Here is a 20954-nt window from a genome sequence, read left to right as displayed (position 1 = left end):
TTGATGTTATTTCTGGGCTAACAAACTCATTGAAGGTACTCTGAATGGAGGTTGTATGGCTCTTACTATCCAGGTGGGGTTAGGTAGTTGCAGCTGGAGAATAAAACCCAAGTAAGAGATTTTCATTGTTGTAGTAATGGTCTTAATGGGACCTGTTTCACAACGATGCTAACTCTGTTGCAAGTGAGAGCCACAGCACAGCAGTTCTGTTAATCAAATCCTGAAAGGTTTCTGTGGGAGAGATCTCCACATTTAAATTCTCCACTGTGCCGCAGATGTGAAGTGGGGAGAAAAGACAGGAGAACGGTGAAGCTGCACTGGGACCAGGCAAAGGCCTGCAGAAAGCCTAGGGCAGGTGGGGAAGCTGTGCAGGCATGAGCTCAAGCTTTAACAGACAAAAGCAAAATCTGGGGTCTCGTTCTCAGGGCTCTCAGTGTGTATCACAGCTAACCCATCAGGAAGGGTGTACGCTGCTCTCTAGGCTGCATCTGGTAGGACTTTGAAGCCAGTTTGTACCAATGTAGGCTCCACTGGGCTGTTCGGAGACACAGAGCCGGCGAGTTGGTAACTAACGCTGTCAGACTTCTTCTCTGCCACGTTTCTACCCTATTGCATCTTTTTGTTTGCTTTTTCACCTGTAATTGTAAAGAGTGAGGGAAGTGCTGGTCTCCTGGAGGAGAGAGGGAAAGGGTCTTATAATGCCCAGAGCGAGTGAGTTGACTGAGACGTGAGGCTCCTTTCCCCAGTCTCTGTGTGTGCCCGGTGCTGGCAGGACGGTCGATGGAGCTTGCGGCGAGGGAGCTGTGGCGTGGGTCCAGAGCCAAAGCAACTTCCAAACAGCAGAGATGCAAGGCAAATGTGGACTTCGGCACAAGCGTGGGTGTTAGCTCCAAATATATAACAAAATTGACTCACGGCTCAAAGGCCAGGGCCACAACCAGTGAAATAGCAACCCCACAACTCAAAGGCAAAAATTTGTTATTAGGGTAGGTGATGGACACAGGCAGAGCAAGGAAGAGGCTCTCATCGAAGTGTAATTTTAAGAACACAGTAATTCTGAACTAAGTTCTGAGAACTTTCTGGTTATAAGGTGTCTTCATTTTTTTCCAAGGTTCATTCTTCTGCTTTTCACAGCTGCTTCAATCTCAGCAAGGTCCTAGACTTGAGGGGAGATAGGAGGTTATCCCTGAGCAAAGAGCAGCCCAGCTATGGTTCTTTAGGTCATTTTAACTTCAGAGACGTGGAACAGAGAAAAGCTATAAGAAAGGACAGAACATAAAAATGCAATTAAGTGTTCAAGATCCTGAATTCGGCCCCATCCTGGTTTGAGTGAGATGTGAAATTCAGGCAAAGATGAGCTTTTGGCTGGTTCCATAGGGGATCAGCTGGCAGAGCCCTTGGCAGTGAGGGTTAAACCCAACTCAGAGCAGAAATCTCGATTTCCAAACCCAGTAAAAACTGATTCAACAGCCAGCTGAGATTTCTGCAAAGTGACAGCAAAGAATTTACCTCACCCCTAATTTACACAGCTCAGACACTTGGAAAGCAGACATGAGTAATTAGGTATACAGTAAACTTTACAAGACTGTCTAAACATGCCTCTATGGTTCTGAATAATAAAACACATATTTCCTCACATCCAGGTATCAATTTTAGCATTTTTCCCCCCAAGTTCTTTTATTATCTGTGTATCATTTGAACAAGAATTTAAAAACTGCAAACATTATTTATAAACATAATTATAACCAATACCCAGTGTAGGCATGGTCAGGGCGCATGCCAGCCTGTTCTGCCAGAACATTGTTGGGTTTCTGACAGGCCAGCTTGCATGTCTCTGTGTTGCCATATTATAGTTGGGAGAATAGTGTAGGTATAGGTGGGGGACATGGAGCAGAGACTCCACGAGTACCTTCACGTGATCTAGCTCATCTGGGCATTTATGAGCTTGGTCTTGGTGCCAGCACCACTTGAGGCAGTTTATAGGAGGGTAGGCAGCAGTAGCAGGTCCTCAGAGTGGAAAATGAGAAGCAGGACACAGTGCAGGGCAAGAGCAAAGCCAGGTCTCTCAGGTGAAATTCAACCACAGCTGGGAAAAACGTGCAGGAGTTGGGGAGCTAGCTCAGCTCTCAGAAAACTTGCGCATCAGCGTCCCTGTGGCAGTGACTTCCCTGACATGGTGTGAAGACAGCATTACCTCCCCGGGAGGACAAGCTTTCCAGGGATGCTGAAGCATGCTGAGTCTGCTGATGGTTGGTGATCTTAGGGTATGTCTACACCGAAGTGGTGAGATTGCAACTTATGCAGATCTTTCTGCTCAGATAGGCTCCCACATGGGCTGCACTACCCAGATCTCAGCTACTTGCTTGGAGACTGGGGCCTTGTGCGGCCACGGGTGGGTTGCTGTTAATTTGCAAGTAACCCCATGAAAGCAGCTGGGGTCTGTTCTCCTCCAGCCATACCCTCAGGCCTGCAGTACAATTACATGCGTGTGGGGCACAGGTTTCAGATGGTCAGCATCATGTTGCCTTTTTTTTTCCTGCTGTTTTGTTCTGTTATTGCAGACTGCATTTGGAGAGGAGCCATGTTAGCCTACCTGGACTGTGAATTGTTGTCCATGCCAAAACTGGGCTGGGTTATACAGCGGCTGGTACAAGACCAAACCTGAACACAATATGTGTGTTTAGATTCTCTTGTTCTGTCCCTGTGGATCAATGCCCATTCACACTGATCCCTTCTGCAAACCCTTCATCAATTTTAAGAAAGCCTTAAAGTGAGAAGAAGTGCTGCAAATGATAAATGGGCACTTTTAGCTCCACAGTCTCTTTACTCTAGTGTTTTTTCCCTATCATTTTAGTAGGTGAGCCTTTGTCCCTAACCAGTACTGCGTGGATTGGCAGATGTACGTTGGATATATATGGGACTGAAGCCTGGATATTTTCTGATATAGAGCTTTGGTTATCTGTAACTTTTCAATTTCTCTTTGATTAAGGGGCTGCTACCTAAGGGGAAAATTAAAGCCAAGATCGTATGGTATGTCATGTGTGTCCCCAACACCAGCAACTAATAATATCCCATTTCAGTCAGCATTCACATTCTTCTGTCCCTTCTGTTATTCAAATATATTTATTTTTAGTGCCTTATAAGGAGCACAAGCATGACTTGAACTGCAGCACAAAATACCGAGTGCTGTTATTTCTCTGTATGCGATCGACTCTATCTCCTGCTTCCCAGCACTGAAGTATCTGGAGCCCAGATTTGTAGTCATGATTTCAGGCACATTTTTGTGGCCTCATAGTTCTTGCTTAGTTTCAGAAGACAAGAAAAACTATTTTAACAATTCGACTTGCATTTTCATCATTTCTAATGTCTGTGGCATCCTTCCAGATGTGTTTCTGCCTGCCTGACCCTCCTGTCAATACTTATTAATTTCACGGCTATCTTTTCAAGTGTGTTTGGAAACAAACAGGAAAAAGTTACTCTAGGGTCAAGAATGAACCCAAGGAAGCGGAATAGGAATGATCACGCTCCCTGCACAATCATTTGTATTTCTGTAGGTTTTCCTATCTTGCTCTTACAAATACGGATCTGTCGACCATCCCTGCTTTAGCTGCTTAAATAACTGTACCCTGAAATAACCCAGGTGTTGAAAAACTTGGGGCTCCACAACCAGCAGCATCAGCGTACAGATGCTTTCCCAGCATTGTAGCATCCTTGGTTAAAGATGCTTATCAAGTCAGCGTAAAACAAAATCTAACTGCTGCTTTAAACCTAGAAACAAAACTTGCTTTTCTCTGAGAAAACCACAGAAGAGTCTCCTGGCTTTATTTAATATAAATATGTTTAATTTTGCCCCCGTCCACGCGTCCGCAGAGCAGCGTACGCGGCCTTCCGCGCTTCCAGACGGGAGCCTGAAGGAGCAGCGGGCAGGCCTGAGGAGAGCCGGGCGCGGGGAGCGGGGACGCGGCGCGGCTGAGGTGCGGGCCCGGGGCCAGGCCCCGCGCGGCCCCGGCCTGGCGCAGCCACCGCCGCCGTCCCGCCCGCGGGCCCCGCCGGGCGCCGCCTGCCCGCGCCGCCACTGCTCCCTAGCGGGGAGCTGCTGGGGCTGCGGGGCCTGGCTGGCGCCGGCAGGCTGCTCTGCTCGCCGACGGGCTGTATAAAAAAAAAAAAAAATAAAAAAAAAGGTAGCTAGTGGCACAGAAGGGCTGAGGGTGGCAGAGACCTCTGGTCCAACCGCTGCTCCAGTAGGGGCACCCAGAGCAGGGTGCCCAGCGCCGTGCCCAGGCAGCTCTGGGAGGTCTCAGAGGAAGGAGGTTCCGCAGCCTCTCTGGGCAGCCTGTGCCAGGGCTCTGGTACCCGCGTGGCACAGATGTGCTGCTGGTGGTCAGGTGGAACCTCACACCTTCCAGTTCATGCCCATCGCCTCTGCCCATCGTTATCGTCTGAGTAACATGCTGTAGGTGACCCTGCTTGAGCAAGGGGGGTTGGACCAGAGGATCTCTGGAGGTCCCTTCCAACATCAACCATTCTGTGATCTGGGTCTGCTCAGCGTTGACCTTGGAGACAGTGATGGGGCAGCCCAGCACACAGGCCTCCTGCTGCTGTGGTGGGAGCGGCCTCAGCACGGGAGGTGGAGAGGCAGAGTGAGAGGCCATGAGTGTGAGTGCCCAGGGCAGCACCAGAAGTCTCATACCTATGCTGATCTGTGGTTTGACCCTAAATGAGCAATAACGTGTTAATTCCCCACATTTGGCGTGCAGGCCACCTGTGTGTTGCACACGCATCTGGTTTGGCAGCGTGTGTCTCCTCAGCATGAAGGAGGCCAAACTGCTCGCATCTTGCAAAGCACCCAGGCTCCCGCAAGATGCCCTGTTCAGTGCAAGTCTGGTGACAAAACTGCTCAAAAAGTGTGGTAGCACTCTTTGGCTCCAAATCTGTGGCAATTAGCTGTTACAGAGATGTCACAGGAACCAGTGCCTGCCTGTTTGTGTGCGTACCCAGCTGGCATGGGGAGGTCTGCAAGGAGTGTTCACATCGAGCGTGTGCAGGTGGGAGACTGTGGAGCCGCAGTGTTTGCTTCTGGGGAGCGTGAGGGGGCTGGTACGTAGGTGTCTCTTAAAATAGCACATGGGCCAAGGAGAGCTGTGTACGTGGACTGCCTGGTCAGCAGGACTCCTTTGGCAGGGACGGTCTTGGTGTGTTTCGTTAAACCAGCTACACACGTGTGTGTACAGGGAAAGTGGAGCGCAGGGACCCTGAGCACCCAGTCCCTCAGCCCCGCTCAGGAGAGCCCCAGCTGCCCCTCACAGGTAAGCACAGGTTGGAGTTTGCACGTGGCATTGCGTGTTAAAGAAGAAAAGAGGCGTTGGATTTTGTACAGGGCTTTTAGTAGAGGAAAATGAAAAATATGTATCTGACATATCTGAAGACTCGGTTCCAACTCGCATCCTGATTATTCCAGCTGCTCCCCAGATGTCAAAGGGAACCAGGCACTGAAACAGACGAAGACATTTGTTTTAACAGGTTCTAACTTCAGTCATGGCAAAGAACAAAGAGCCTTGAGTTTGTCTCGACTTTTCTTCCACTAGTACCTTGCACATCTATTAACCGCCCACCAATCTATCCGCAGGTGAGCCGGTTCCTTTCACTCAGGGCGGCGATGGGCTGGCTGGGACCGGGCTCGGGGCCGCCGGGCCCCGCTGATCCCCCGCTCCGCCAGGAGTCGCTGCCGCGGGGGGCGGCCCTTTCCCTTCCTTCCCTTCCCCTTCCATCCCTTCCCTTCTCCTTCCCTTCCGGAGCCGTGCCCCGGCAGCGCAAGGGGGCTGTGGCCTCCCGTCCAGGTGCGGGGCGGCCCTCACGGTGCCTCAGCGCCCCCCGGGCCCTCAGCGCCCGCCGCCGCCATTTCCTGGCCCCGCTGCGTTCCCCGGCCCGGGGCACCGGAGCCCCGCGGAGCTGCGAGGTCCGTGTGAGTGGCCTTCGCGGTTATTTGTTGCTGGGCATGGTTTTGCAGCACACCCGCCCTGTGTTTTCTCCCCGCAGGCCGAGAGCGGGTTTCCCCCGTGAGCTGCGGGCTGTGGCTGCAGGAGGCTGCACCGAACCGCTGAGCGGTGTGGGGCTCGCCAGCCGAAGATGAAGACCGTGCTGATGGTCGCGGAGAAGCCTTCTCTGGCTCAGTCCATCGCCAAGATCCTCTCGAGGGGTAGGAGAGAAAATAAGTTGATTTCAGGCCTTCTGTTCTGCCAGATTTCACGGGAGGTGAAGTGAGGTTGAGAAGTACCCAGGTCGGCTACTTGGTTTTCTCTGGGGCAGCGCTCACCTGGGAACGGTGGCTTAGCACAGGTTGAGGTTCTGGAAATAACCCTATGGTGCTCTATTCTCTTTATTTTATTCTTTTTATTTTAACGTGCTAATGCCTGTTCAATTTGAGTAATGGAATCTTTGTAGCTGTAGCGTATGGTAGTGCACGTGCTTTCTGGAAAGTGCCAATCAAGCACCTAGTTTCTTTTCAGGGATTTTGAAGCTATGGTAAATGTGTTATAAATCATGTGGAGAACATAATGATTTAATTATTAACTGCGGTGATCGAGAAAACTGACTGTATTTGCATAAGGATTTCCTGGTGGGAGGGAAAAGTTAAAGGAGATTCTGAATAGTTTCAGTTAAAAATGAAGATCCCTAGAGAAGTTCTAAAGTGATAATTGACTAGAAAAAAGCCTTGATCAAAGAGTAGAATTTTGTGATCAGGAAGACCCTAGCTGTCAGACCTAGACAAAAGGGGATGTCGTTTCACAAGAAACAATGGCTATTTCAATAGGTTATTTTTGTTTGCATGTTTTAAATCCCATTGATAATTACCTTATTCTTACAGGAAACATGTCCTCTCGCAAAGGACTGAATGGTGCATGCTCTGTGCATGAGTACACTGGATCATTTATTGGACAGAGCGCCCATTTCAAGATGACATCTGTGTGTGGTCATGTCATGACTTTGGATTTCATAGGTATTTGTTCATGAAATGTTCTAACTGATATGATTTGTAAAATTGTTAAGGACTTAACTGTTTCCACGATCGCTGTTTTCTTCAGGAAGAGCATTAAAGAAAACTAGAGAGGAAGGGAGGGTGACAAGGTTGCTTGTGGTCAGCAGTTCCTGGCTTGTTTCTAGTTCTCTGGCTGACTTCTTGCATGACTGTAGGCATGCAATTTATCTCTTCAGTACCTGAATAACATTATTGGAAAAAGAAGGCAGATGAGGTCAGTTTATTAAGCATTAAAAATTTGCTACTGTCAATGAAAAGTAATTCAGGAATAGAGTCCAAAAGCATAATCTCTAAAGCACCATAGTGAGCTAGTACAAAATAGAAATGTGGTAAGGATCACGTGCAAGGAATCCTGTCACTAACTTGCTTTGAAGTGTTGAATTAATCACGTGAGTACTCTATTTCCTCTGATCCTAACTACCTCACAAGTTTTAAGGACTAAGTTCTGAGTTATTTACACAGTGCTTTAAAGAGGTACGGTGTCATGTAATTGCTAACCATTATCACCAACAAGTACTTTGGGAAATGGAAATGAACAAATGCAGCGATATGAGAAGGTGATGACACAGGATGCTCCATAGCATAACAAGGCTGAGACATAATAACTGGCCAAAAGTAATGAGTGGTAAAACAGTCTGCAGTGCGCACGTTTTATGTGTGCTGTGAAAACAAGGAAAAATAGACCCCCCCTCCACCCCCATCACGACCGGTTAATTGTACAAAGAGTTTTTTTAATAGCTCATGTTAAAATTTCTGAAAGGTGAATAGTATTTTGTTTTTCCTTCTATCATGTCTCAAAATTAGAGCTGCAATTCACACAAAAAGTTAAGGGGTCCCTAGATAACCAGTAAAGCAAGATGTATTAGGGCAGAAAGCTTTCCAAGACAAATTTTGAAAGCCGAGTGTTTTATGAAGTAATGTTTTGTTTTGCTTTTTTAAATATGTTTATAACTCAACTTAGCACACTTCTGCTTTTCAGGAAAATACAACAGTTGGGACAAGGTGGATCCAGCAGAACTTTTTAGTAAAGCTCCCACAGAAAAGAAGGAAGCTAATCCCAAACTGACAATGGTGAAGTTTTTACAGGTATGCTTTCTTATGAGGTGTATTTGAGATGCATCTTTCAGTTTTGTCATTCTTTTGTTTTATTTCCTCTGGAGCATATTTTCTTCACGGATATGTTGTCCTTATTCTTCCTCTGTTGAACACAAAGCGGTGAGATCTATTTTTATGATTCCAAGAAAAGTGAAATAAGTGAAACTATTCTGTGGTTCTGGAAAGCAATAAAAATTACTACTAATTTCCAAAAAATGGTGTAGCATTTTGCTGTGAATTAGCCTGGCTTTATTAAAAAAAAATCTTACAGTTTAGCTAGCACTATTTAAGAACTAGAAATGTAATCTTCTCCCAGCTCTTAGAGTGGATCAGTTACCTTCACTAATATAAGAAAGAGAGTCTGTTTTCACCATAGATAGTTTTCTATTGGAGGGTAATGTCAAAGGATTCCCTGTAGTTCAAAATACTTGCTACATACCTTCCCTCTACTAAGGTAAACAGGCCATCAGAAGGTACTGTTCCTCACATTGTAGGCTGTTGAATGTTTGATTTATTTATATTCTCCTACTTCCCTGAAGTGGGCAGCGTTTGGCAGTATGTTATACAATATTCTAGAGTTGTTCTAGAGTCAAAGGTAAACGAGTACATTCCCAAATGAGAGCTTTCTTCCCTGCAGAGAGCGGCTTTTTGTTAAAGATTAGATCTTTTTTTTAATTTCATTGTTCTTTATGCCTTCTGAAATCTTTGCCTTGTTGAATTGACACATGCCTTTGCTCTGTTTTCTTTTTTTTTTTGGCTGTCAGTATCTTGCTTCTCAAAATTTGGGATGTTGGATACATGTTTGGCTCGTAGCAGCACATGCAAGACCTAGCTTGTAAATGCTTTAAAATGTCTCTGATTATTGATCACTTCTCACATGTGCCTCTGAGAGGAAAGTGGCCATTTGGATGCCTTTTCAAAATAATAGTCTTTCTGGAAAGAGGTATTTGTAGTATAAGACTGATTTCTGTAAGATAAGTTTAGACTTCATGGTACCTTTACAAGCTAGGAAAAGGATTCTTGGGATTTTTATAGATATATATATATAGTAATATATATAATATAATAAATATATAGAATATGTATTTTTATATATATATATATATAACAAAAATAAAAATATATGTATTTTTAAATTATCTGGGAATTAAGACGCAGAAAGAGTAAGGAACTGTGCCCGAAGTTGCACACACAGACTGGGCCAGGAGTTTAGGAGACTTCCACTGTTGTAGAGCTGTGCTGATTTTTGTTCATATTCTGCAGAAAAGTATCTTGTAGGCAGGCTTCTGGTCCCATGAACCACAGCTTGCTTCTCTCTTCAACCACTGTTTAAGTACAACAGACTTCTTGTCACTTCTAATATATTCTTCCAACCCTTTTTGCACCAAATAATTTACCTTTAAAATAGAAATAAAAGCTATACAGTTAGTGAGAATTTTTTGAATTGCTGAAGAGCTGTGCTAATTTCTTTCACAGGTGGAGGGAAGAGGCTGTGATTGCATTGTCTTGTGGTTGGACTGTGATAAGGAAGGAGAAAACATCTGTTTTGAAGTAAGGTTTCTTTCTAAGATTCATAATACTGTAATATATTCGTTTGTGGCATACGGTACTACCATTATGTTCTGATGTACTGATATACAGTAAAATTTAAACTAAGTTGAATAAAGATTTAAAGGCATGGAGGGCCTTGGTGGAAATAAATGTTTTTGAGCTCTAATTTGTCAGTTAAAAAGTATAAACAATTTCATAGGTGTTGCTCATCTGAGGTGAATAAGAAGGTCTCTTAAATGTTCAAACATTCCAGTGCTTTAAGAATCAGACTGTTTCAAAGCTGGAGTAGTTATTTTGCCATCCTTATAAAACTTAATTTCTATCATACTTGGTTCATTAGGTGATTAAGACTCTTTTGAGCTTAGAGGCTGCTTTTAAGCAGCAAGAGTTTAAGCAGCTTAGTGGCTGCTTACAGCAGCAAGAGTTTGGACTCTGCCCACAAAAAGTATAGAACTAAAATTTTGCACAATGATTATTTTTTAAACATCCTATTCCCAGAAGTCTAAATGAAAGCTATTTTTTTGTCTTTTTTTTTTTTTTTAAAGAACCTCATTTTATCAAGTATTTAAGTTCTTTAAATACCACCGTTTCATAACTGTGCCCTGGTAATACATAGAAGTAAACTGGGATAGAAGCAGATACATACTTACCAAAAGATGCTGCAGCTGCACTGGTGGATTTATTTGCCCATAGTTAAGAATAGTGCTTCACTTCCGGCAGTTGCTGTTTAATAAATAAATCCTTCAATTTTGCTCATTCTTAATACACTTCTGAGAGTATGACAAATACTGTTCTTATCGGTTAATGTATTGCCATGACATCTTCCGAATGAAGAAAATAATTGTGTCAGCAAGCATTTTGTGGGGAGTGTGTGGGTTTTTTCTCCTCTAAAGAGAAGAAAATGACTTAAGCCCTTAGCTTTCAATTACTTACAAAATATGCTTCTGATCTTCGTTAGGTTCTTGATGCTGTTCTTCCTGTTATGAACAAACCTCGTAGCAGCGAAAGGACGATTTATAGAGCTAAATTCAGTTCCATTACTGACACAGACATCTGCAATGCCATGAATCATTTGGGAGAACCCAATCGCAATGAAGCTCTGTCAGTGGATGCCCGCCAGGAGCTGGACCTTAGAATTGGCTGTGCATTTACAAGGTGACAGCATAGATTACAGACGGTTTTGTGAAAGGTTCAGCAATACAGCACTGTCCACAAAATATGCCTTAGACCTGTAGTGGCTAATTCTGCTGAGCACCAAACCAAACAATTTTATGCATGGACAAATAAAAAGAAATTTAAAGAAAGTGTTATGGCTTTAACTGAGCTAAGATAAAGTACATCAGCAGCTATTATATACTCTTCCTTTATGACTTGCTCCCACATTTCTTTGTGAATAAACAAGATTCTGTGAGGCAAATGACTTCTTTAGCTTTAAGACTTGATGTTTCTGAGATTGTTTTTTTTTTTTTGACAAATACCTGAATGACTTAATAGATTATTCATTTATGTCTATAAAAGTTTGTGATTTTTTTTGCTTTTCGTGGGAATGAGGATAGTAATGTACTTGTTCCTGTATTTTTTTTCTTAGATTTCAGACTAAGTATTTTCAGGGGAAATATGGAAATTTAGACAGCTCTCTCATCTCCTTTGGGCCATGTCAGACGCCAACACTTGGATTCTGTGTTGAAAGGCATGACAAAATCCAGTCATTTAAGCCTGAGACTTACTGGGTGCTGCAAGCTAAAGTAAGCTTTACAATACTTGTTTGGTAAAAATATGTGTTCCTCATATACAAAGAAATGTGCTTATTTCCATTTTGTCCATTCATAAATTTGTAGCTGCTGACAAGAATTCACAATGCTTACAATTTACTTGTGTGCTTTTATTCAGTTCACGTGTGTCACCACTCTCTCTAGAACAGATTCCAGGATGTCAGTTTTTTGTATTAAAGTGGTTATTGTGTGCTGCTTATAAGAATTCTTCAGTGTTAACCAGCTAAGCTTAGACTCAGCCAGAAAGACTACTTGAAACGGTTTGCTTTTGTTCCCTGGGGTCCTTGGACTGACTGTGGTGTTAATTTGAATCCAAGAATTAATTAGGCTGCCAGCAAACATTGGCATTGCTGAGTATTGGAATTTTAAAGCAAATAAAATGCTCATTGTGTTAATTGGCAATTGAGTCCTCTGAATACTTTGGCAGCTTATGGCAGTTTTATAGCCTTACTGCTGTCCAAGCTCTCAGAGCAAACTAACATGATTTTACTGCTTGTGATGACAAGGATTGTTTAAACAAATAAAAGATAGATGGTAAAAAGTTGCCATTTTTAGATTTTAAAATAATAATAATAGAAAAGAAATCTAGCATCTACTCTCATCTGTTTTCTGATACATCTCATTCATGTGTGTCATGCCAGGAAGTATTTGGTGCCTGTTTTCAGAGTTTCATGCTCTCATATTGTCTGGTTCATATTTATTTTTGTATGTGGGACTTGAAACATGACCTAGTTACACTTTACTTTTAATACAAAGAATTAGTTTTGCTAGATCAAAATGATAAACTTTAAATTTCTGCCTGCTTTACCTCTTGCTATTCCTAGCACTAAAATAAGTGTGGTATTTCAATTAACTGCAAGAATAATTCTAGTCATTCTCATGGCTCCTGAACTCAACAAACTCTATCTTTCTCAGAAGTCCCTGGGAAAAAGAGTATAACTGCATGTTTGGAGCACTTGTGTTGCAGAATGGGTATTATTAGGGTTTACTTGCTGGATTGTTGTTGGAAATGTGCATTCTCACACTTTCGTTAATAGTGTTGGTGGCAATTAAATTTTTTTTGACCATTAGGTGAATCCTGAAAAAGAAAGTTCTCTCACTTTGGATTGGGATAGAGTGAGGGTGTTTGATCGTGAGATTGCTCAAATGTTCCTCAATATAACGAAGATGGCAAAAGAAGCAAAGGTACAAATTTGTATGAAGTGTTGATAGAGCACGTTTCACATTAATGAAATACTATTTAATATCTCATCTACTGCATTTTGTTTTCTGTTAAAGAGGGGTGTAGAATATCATCTGTATCTTCTTTTTTATTATTATTTATTCCATTCAACTTTATATAAGATAGAATAAAAGTCAAGAGATTCTTGATTGTAGTTCATATTATGCTACTGTGGTCATCTCAACAGAAAGCCCATTCTTAATATTGACTTTGGAAATGGTCATCATTCATGATAGGAAGTCTTCATTACTAAACCTGCTGAGAAATACAGTTCAGAACTCTCCAAGCAGACCTCTTATTTCCCATGAGACACTGTATAAATCAGAATTTAATTACTTATATGGCAATATTCCTGCAGTTAAATTTTTAATCATGTGTATGGTACAGTCTTTATAGCCAATTAACTTGTAATTCTGTTCTGTTCAATACTTGTTTGGCAGTGTGTTTGGATTTAAGTGTTTACAGCCATCAAGGTTCAAAGACTGCATGATGCTTTTAAAAATCTGGATCCTTATAGTTAGGACCATTACTTGGATTAAGCATTAAATCCTTGTAGCACCGACATATGTGCTGCTTAGTTAAATGAGAAGTAAAGATAGCAATAAGCTACCTTGCTGCATTTCCAGTTGCAGGTCTAATCACATAGCACAAAGGGACCTCAGGACTATAACTTTACAATTTGGTAAAACTGTCTCCAGTCAGATTTCCTAAAGTAGAAATATATTGGTGGTACTGCTCTAAGAAAAAACCCACAGATATGATGGCAACAGGTAATGTTAGGTATACCATGTGGTTCTAGTCACAGTGGAAATGATATATTAATCAGTTACCAAACTTCAAAACTTTTACTGGAAAAATACTATTTTCTAGGTAGAATCTGTGAGTAAAAAAGAGAAGGTGAAGCAGAGACCACTGGCTCTGAACACGGTAGAAATGCTACGAGTGGCCAGTGCTGCTTTAGGTATGTGTACAAGTTCAGATTTTCACACTGATATAAAGCAAAATACCTTGGCTTCTCAGCTGAAATAATCAAGCATATACATGTTTTGATAGCCTCGTTTCCCTATATTGTATCATTTTTGGGGAAGGAACAAGTTTAGAAAGCTTGTCAGAAGCGAAGTGCTGGGTAAGATCAAGGTGACAGAAGCCTTATAGAAAGGCCAAACTGATTTATTTAAATGCTTTGATAATGAATACTTTTGGACACAGCAAACAAAATGATCTACACATCACTCTGATTATGATTTCATTCTCTCCTATTCCATCTCAGGAATGGGTCCGCAACATGCCATGCAAATAGCAGAGCGTCTTTATATGCAGGGTTATATTAGCTACCCTCGAACAGAAACTACCCATTATCCAGAAAACTTTGACTTGAAAGGATGTTTGAGACAGCAAGCCAATAATCCCTACTGGGCAGAAACTGTGAGTATATGAAGCAAAACCTGTACTGTTCAACAGATTGTTCTCTAGTCAGTGTTTCAGAAATGTCTTACCTGGTATGTCTTAATCTAGATTTTTGCAAACAATAAATGTCTGTAATTGCTTTTATTTATGGACATTGTATTGTTACAAATTTGATCTGAAAAGTTTCTTAACCTGATGGTAGAGACCTGTTATCCACTTCAGTCAATTTTCTTTCTTGTCCTTCACCAGGTAAAAGCATTGCTATCAGAAGGCATTAATCGTCCAAGGAAAGGCCATGATGCAGGGGACCATCCTCCCATCACTCCAATGAAAGCTGCAACAGAAGCAGAATTGGGTATAGACAAATTGAATAGCATTAGAACACTATGATGAAACTGGTTCCTTGAGTTACAGGGGCTGGGTTGAAAATCCCTCGGTTTTAACATAAAATATAATTATCTGAATTTCAGGAACTGGAGAGAAAGCAGACTTAGTCTTAACTTTAATTTCTGATGACAATGAAGATCAGAGCTGGTCTGCTCTTCAGTAATTGATTCTCAGCACCCTAAAACTGTTGAGAACAAGGAGTAGTCAACACAGTATTTCTTACTTTCCTTTAGAGAAATTTGACCCACCGTAGTAGCTTCTAAGTATTGAAATTTGATTGTATGTTTTTGTTTGTAAATCAGACTTTAACTGCATTTTAAATTGGTCTGTATGGTTTGTGTTACTTATATTAAAATGTAAGATTTGATTCTATGCTGTAATCTCTGAAAAGAATTTAAAACTTAAAGTATAGTAAATGGATTGTGCTGTTCATTAGGAATAACTAATTGTTGTAGAAAACGGGTAAATTCTGATTTTCAGGAATCAGTGAAATAATCTCTGATAGAAAAACAAAGTACGTTAAAAGTTTGAGTAACTGTAAAGGTTATTAAATGGCCATGTAAGACTTTTATTATACACAGCAAGATGGAATATTGAAAGCACAAGAGTAAGAATTAGTTTCTGTTCGTAGCAGGATAACCTCCCTACTATTAGATTTTGATGGACTTTTAAATTTTATTTTCTTTCACGTACCAGTTTCTCCTGTGATAGCCACGGAAATCTGGTGCAAGTTTTAGTGCAAATTTTATGTAGAGCTGCAGGACTTGGTTTGTGGGACTAAGATTTTGTTTACCTTCAGGTGGAGATGGATGGCGACTATATGAGTATATAACTAGGCATTTTATTGCCACTGTGAGTGCTGATTGCAAGTACCTACAAACCACCATTTCTTTCAGTATCGGCCCTGAACGGTTTACCTGTATTGGAAAAGTGGTAACTTCACCAGGTAAGACTAACCAGGAAGAAAGTAGTCAGCTACAGATTATTATTTTTTCCCATATATTCATTGGATGGATATAAAAGTGAAGTTTTGGGGACAAGTAGAATTTTGAAGACTTTTTATTTTTTGGAGCTATTGAAGTCACAAGGACCAAACCTTTGTCTTCATTTCCATACTTCAATTACAGTAGAAAAAGTCTTATTTTTCATGTAGTAGTTTCAAGAGTTAATGCGACACTCGCCAGTGTAAAGACGGGTTTTTTTTGGACAGCAAATGTCTTTTGTGGTTTAGATTATGCAAAGATGGATTTCTTTTTTTCCACAAGTGTAAGAAACTCAGTTTCCAGTCAGTAGGAAGAGTGTAGTACCTCACCACTGAGATCTTCATGGCAAGCAGTCCCAGTAGTCTTTATTGCATTAATACAACTTCCTATTTGCATTTTCTTAACAAGCTCTTCCCATCCATTTGGTGAGACTTCTGGAACTGTGCTTTCATTCAAGGAAAGTTTTTTTGTTTTTTTTGTTTTTTTTACTCTCCATACATCATCGTGACGCAAGTCACCCACAAAACAGATTTGATGCGGTGTCGTGGGACATCTTGTCTTTTGATATAGTATTTCAAATATTGTCTGCGTGGTATGGCAAACAGTCTGTATGTATGGCAGTGTATGGCAAACTTTGATCTGTATAATGTAGCCCACGTTAAAATTAGAAACATATATCTTGACCTTTTGAAAGCTGTGAAGATAATCTCTCATTACTTTGTTTACCTCCAGGGTTCACAGAAATTATGCCTTGGCACAGCATACCATTAGAAGAGAGCCTTCCGCACTGTGAGAGAGGAGATCTTTTCCCAATTGGTGAAATAAAATTGCTGGAAAAGCAAACCAGTCCTCCTGATTACCTAACAGAAGCAGAACTTATCACTCTGATGGAAAAGCATGGCATTGGTACGAACTCACTTAAGTTACTTTATCCTGTAATGCGTCTATCAAGAGAGCAAAGGGTCTGAATCATTTCTCTGAGCTCTCTCTTGTCAGCAGTGACCTTTCAGTGTTCATTTGAATAGGTTCAGTAATGATCTTTTTCCCCTCGAACCACAGTAGCACCTCTTAGTGGATATTGGATTCTCTATTCCCCAATATTCCTTTCCCCTTCTTAATTCTTATGCCTAGTTTCTGGCCAAAGCAACGTTCTTTCATAATCCATCATTGTTACTTCTTTGTTAGAAAGAGCTGGTGTTGTGTGGAAGGATGCAACTCCTATTCTTAGGAATGATTTCCTGTCAGAACAGTGTGCTTCAGCTTTGCTGGCTCCAGTAGTCCTTCTGTATCTTATTACACAATTTATCACAATATTATTTTTCTTTTTCGATCTGACTTGCTTCCTTCAATACATTTTCATAAACAAGTCCAGTCGAGAAGAACATAGTCTAGAACTCCCATGTATTTTTCCAGAACAAGTGATTGTGAGAATAGCTATCTTTCTGTCACTAATTCCTTGGAAGAAATGAAAGGATTAAGGTTAAAATACATGTTTCAGACTTTCCAGAACTGCAAAGGAACATATGTGTTACTAGGTAGAGAAATTATCCGCTGGAAACAGGGTAGCAGTAAGAAAGTATATGCATTTTAAGCTAAGAAGTGCTGTAATATGATACAAAACCAGAGAAGTCAGAAATAAGTAACTTCTTGAAAGCTTCAATGGATGTATTGTCTTCCTTTGTGTGGCAGGAACTGATGCAAGTATTCCAGTCCACATCAACAACATTTGCCAGCGAAACTATGTCACAGTAGAGAGTGGTCGGAGACTAAAGCCTACAAATCTTGGAATTGTTCTGGTTCATGGTTATTACAAAATAGGTCAGTCAAATAGTCCTCCCCCCAAACCCATCCTCTTATATTTTGTCCCCTTCAATATGTCAAAGGCGGTTGTTGCTGTATAAGTAATGTTTCTGTCTGAAATGATGCATCTAGGAAAATATCACTGATTTGAAAAGCTATAATAGTTAAAACTTGTTTGTTTATTTTGATGTCACTTTAGTTTGGGCAGTTTCCTACTGTTTTTGGTATTTCATTACTGCTTCTCTGTTGCTGATATCTCTGTTTTTCTGGTAGATGCAGAATTAGTTCTTCCTACAATTCGCAGTGCTGTGGAAAAGCAACTCAACTTAATAGCTCTGGGTAAAGCAAATTACCATCAGGTCCTGGAGCACACCCTTGACATCTTCAAAAGAAAATTTCACTATTTTGTGGATTCTATTGCAGGTAAAAGTTGTTTTACATGTAAATTCTATGCAACTACTTAATTGTTGTAAAGACGCTGTTAGAAAGTACTTAAGTATTAGGTTGCTTTTTCAGAGGTTTAGGCTCACTGAAAATTGTGCTGTGACTGGGAGTTTCCAGTCATATGAATTTGCTCTCCAGAGGGAAATAATCATGTCTCTAAAATTCCATTTCAAATTTATTTGTGACTGTGTAGTGTTGAGTTCTGAAAAGCAGCAGACTAGCTGAAGCACTTACCCTAGTGTGTTCGTGTGTGCTTATTACAAAACTCTTTAAATAAAAAGTCATCTTAAACAGAGAAGAGAATTGTGAACAAACTGTTCACAATAACTATTTGAAATAAGCTGTTGACTATTCTCATTACTTCTTCACAGGTCCTGTAGATGAGTTTGTGAGAGGTTTCCTCCTAGGAATTAGAATTCTGACATAAGTGTGATAATCTTTTCTGCAGGTATGGATGAGCTGATGGAAGTGTCTTTTTCACCCTTAGCTGCCACGGGTAAACCTCTTTCCCGCTGTGGCAAATGCCATCGTTTCATGAAGTATATTCAGGTAAGTTCATGTCACACTTGTATTTTAAACTTCACTTGCTAGGCGACGTTGAGTAGAAACCCTTTTTCCATTACTGAATTTGGATTCAAATGTGGTTGTCAATAATGAATTTCTTGGGTAGGGGTGGAAAGGCAGGAAGCCTGATGGAGCTTTTCCATGGGTAACAAACCAGAAAGTGGTCGCAGTTGGATTTCCTGTGGGTTTTGAACCCTACTGACATTACAGATGTTCTGGAGATTTATATTCTCTTTCCAGGCGAAACCAAGTCGTCTGCACTGCTCTCATTGTGATGACACCTACAGTCTCCCACAGAATGGTACAATTAAACTCTACAAAGAGTTGCGTTGCCCCCTGGATGACTTTGAGCTGGTGCTCTGGTCTTCTGGATCCAGAGGAAAGAGCTACCCTCTCTGTCCATACTGTTACAACCATCCTCCCTTCAGGGACATGAAAAAAGGTAGGAATTTTGTGAACATGCAGGCATCACCTTCACTTGAAATAAGTTAGGTGCAGTCTTATCGACTGTGCTTTTTTAATAGTTTTTAATGAGGGTTGCCTAGTATAAAGTGCTACTCAAATTATATTAGATACCTAAAATTCATATCAAAATGGGTGAACAAAATGTGTTAGTTAACTCACTTCTGAACACTATTATTTTTTGCTTTAATCACCACTAGCAAAGATGTTAGCATCTTTGCAGAAGTTTCCTGTGTATTTTATTGAATACAAGAGAGGCTACTCTTACTACATTTGCTGTAAGACAGAAGAGAGAGGCTAGTATTTTTTAAACTATTCTTGTTATTTCAGTAGCCCTAGAATTTACTGAAGCTGTTTTCACTGAAATAGCTGTGTTTTGTGCATGAATTCAAATATTTCAAGATTGGCTATTTTTGAAGTGATTTTCTAAAATGGCTTATGTGGAGTGGCTAGAGAAACACTTTACTGTTAGTCATATAGCCATGTCTTAAAATTTTTAGAGAAATGCTCAGAATGTTGAATGGACCACAACAGGTTTTATAAAAGCAAATAAGAAATTAACTTATTTGTATGTACGTGACTTTTCTAATGCATAATATATGGACGGGATATAGTTTAAGGCCCTCTCTGAGAGTAGGGGGATTGTATTTTGATGCAGAGATATGTCTTCCAACAACTTGTAACACACTAAGAAGGGAAAAAAGTAGCAGTTAGTATGATAAACGTGAGCTCAAAACTTATTTAAGGTAGCACTTGGAAGCTCTGACTGCATATCAGGAGCTTTTTGGCATCATTTTATTACCATCTTTTAATTAAAAATGTGTTATGCTACTAGCATACAGTGCAAGTATTAAATGAAGTAGCTAGGAGCCATATGTTTCACTGAAAACAATTTCTTTTAATCGCTAATATATCCAAGCTTTATGTACTGTACAGTGGCATTGTCTAGGAATTCTGAAAGCCATTAATAAAAAAATTTAGAGCAAGGGTTTATTCTGAGTATCTGAAAAGGCAGATTGCCTTTTGGGAATATGTTCCTTTGTGCAGTGGTTTAGAAAACCTGTAATGTACTAAGCTGTCTTTCAGTTCTGTGTTTCTCTTCCTGCAAACTGAGCAGTGGTGATGTAAAGGGTTCATTGTGGTATAGTTTTACTCTTCTTCCACCAGGAATGGGCTGTAATGAATGCACCCACCCCACATGCCAGCATTCTCTTAGCATGCTTGGAATTGGGCAGTGCGTTGAATGTGAGAATGGGGTTCTGGTGCTAGACTCGACATCAGGTCCCAAGTGGAAGATGGCCTGCAACAAATGCAATGTGATTGTGCACTTCTTCGAGAATGCCCACAAAGTCCGAGTGTCACCAGAGACGTGTGATTTGTGTGATGCAGCCCTTGTGGATGTAGATTTTAACAAAGCCAAATCTCCTCTGCCTGGTGATGAGACCCAGCATTCAGGCTGCGTATTCTGTGACCCTGTGTTTCAAGACCTGGTGGAGCTGAAACACGCAGCCATGAGGCACCCCATGCACCGTGGGGGACAAGGAAGAAGGCAAGGTCGAGGAAGAGGTAAAGGCCGGAGGCCTGGGGGAAGACCCAATCCAAAGAAACCCAAGGACAAAATGGCAGCTCTGGCTGCTTACTTTGTATAACGGCTGCACAATACAAAAAAAAAATAAACTTCTTATACAAAAATTGTTTCTCTTTAAGTTCATTTTAAGTATTTCTGATCTTTATCACTTTCCTGTTCTTAGAAAAGTTAAAGCGGTATAACAATCCAAGATTTAATCATGGTTTAATCAGCAAACAAATTGTTCTGGATGATCAGTTAGTGACTAAGCCTTTAAGCTTTTAATTGGAATTCAATTGTCCAAGTGGACTTCACAAACAGGAAGGAGACTGAGAAAGTCTACCTACACTGTTACTTGTGGCTAATTGAAAGGAAATGAAATTTTCCTCTTCTGTCATTTCCAAAGCCTTTGTCAGCAATACAAATGCCAGGAGTATAATAGATGATTAAGATCGGTGTTATGCTGCTGTAGCTTTTAGATGTGGAATGGGCTTTGTTTTCTCTGACTTCTCATCTTCTAGTAAATGATTAGTAGCCTCAGATTTTTAAATTAGGTCTGCAATAATAAGAGCACTACAAATCTGCCTCTCTGCTGCATGTAATAATATATGAGAATAATGCCAATAGACATACAAATTGGAAATTCCAAATATGAAGGGGAATA

At 41.0% G+C, this 20954-nt stretch overlaps 1 protein-coding gene across 6 annotated transcripts in view; it reads left to right on the top strand.

The window, feature by feature from the left end:
- TOP3B (DNA topoisomerase III beta) overlaps positions 1–20415 on the top strand; it is an 82995-nt gene extending 62580 nt beyond the window's left edge. For 2 of the 6 annotated variants that reach the window (XM_080559851.1, XM_080559852.1), the window contains exons 2-18: positions 6037–6196; positions 6866–6997; positions 8016–8122; positions 9608–9682; positions 10641–10837; positions 11271–11427; positions 12526–12639; positions 13547–13637; positions 13947–14101; positions 14333–14438; positions 15270–15416; positions 16186–16359; positions 17143–17271; positions 17527–17676; positions 18146–18246; positions 18502–18703; positions 19891–20415. In XM_080559851.1, coding sequence (XP_080415977.1) covers positions 6127–6196; positions 6866–6997; positions 8016–8122; positions 9608–9682; positions 10641–10837; positions 11271–11427; positions 12526–12639; positions 13547–13637; positions 13947–14101; positions 14333–14438; positions 15270–15416; positions 16186–16359; positions 17143–17271; positions 17527–17676; positions 18146–18246; positions 18502–18703; positions 19891–20372 — 2589 coding nt within the window. In that variant the 5' untranslated portion in view covers positions 6037–6126 and the 3' untranslated portion in view covers positions 20373–20415. Of the gene's footprint in view, positions 1–5778; positions 5963–6036; positions 6197–6865; positions 6998–8015; positions 8123–9607; positions 9683–10640; positions 10838–11270; positions 11428–12525; positions 12640–13546; positions 13638–13946; positions 14102–14332; positions 14439–15269; positions 15417–16185; positions 16360–17142; positions 17272–17526; positions 17677–18145; positions 18247–18501; positions 18704–19870 lie in introns of those variants that run through there. The other 4 variants (XM_080559849.1, XM_080559854.1, XM_080559850.1 and 1 more) reach the window with 4 other exon arrangements.
- Positions 20416–20954: the final 539 nt, after the last annotated feature.

This window comes from Anser brachyrhynchus (assembly GCF_964034855.1).
Source record: "Anser brachyrhynchus genome assembly, chromosome: 17".
Taxonomy (NCBI): Eukaryota; Metazoa; Chordata; class Aves; order Anseriformes; family Anatidae; genus Anser; species Anser brachyrhynchus.
Note: the sequence above shows the minus strand (reverse complement) of the source record. Positions and strands in the feature narration are given on the sequence as shown.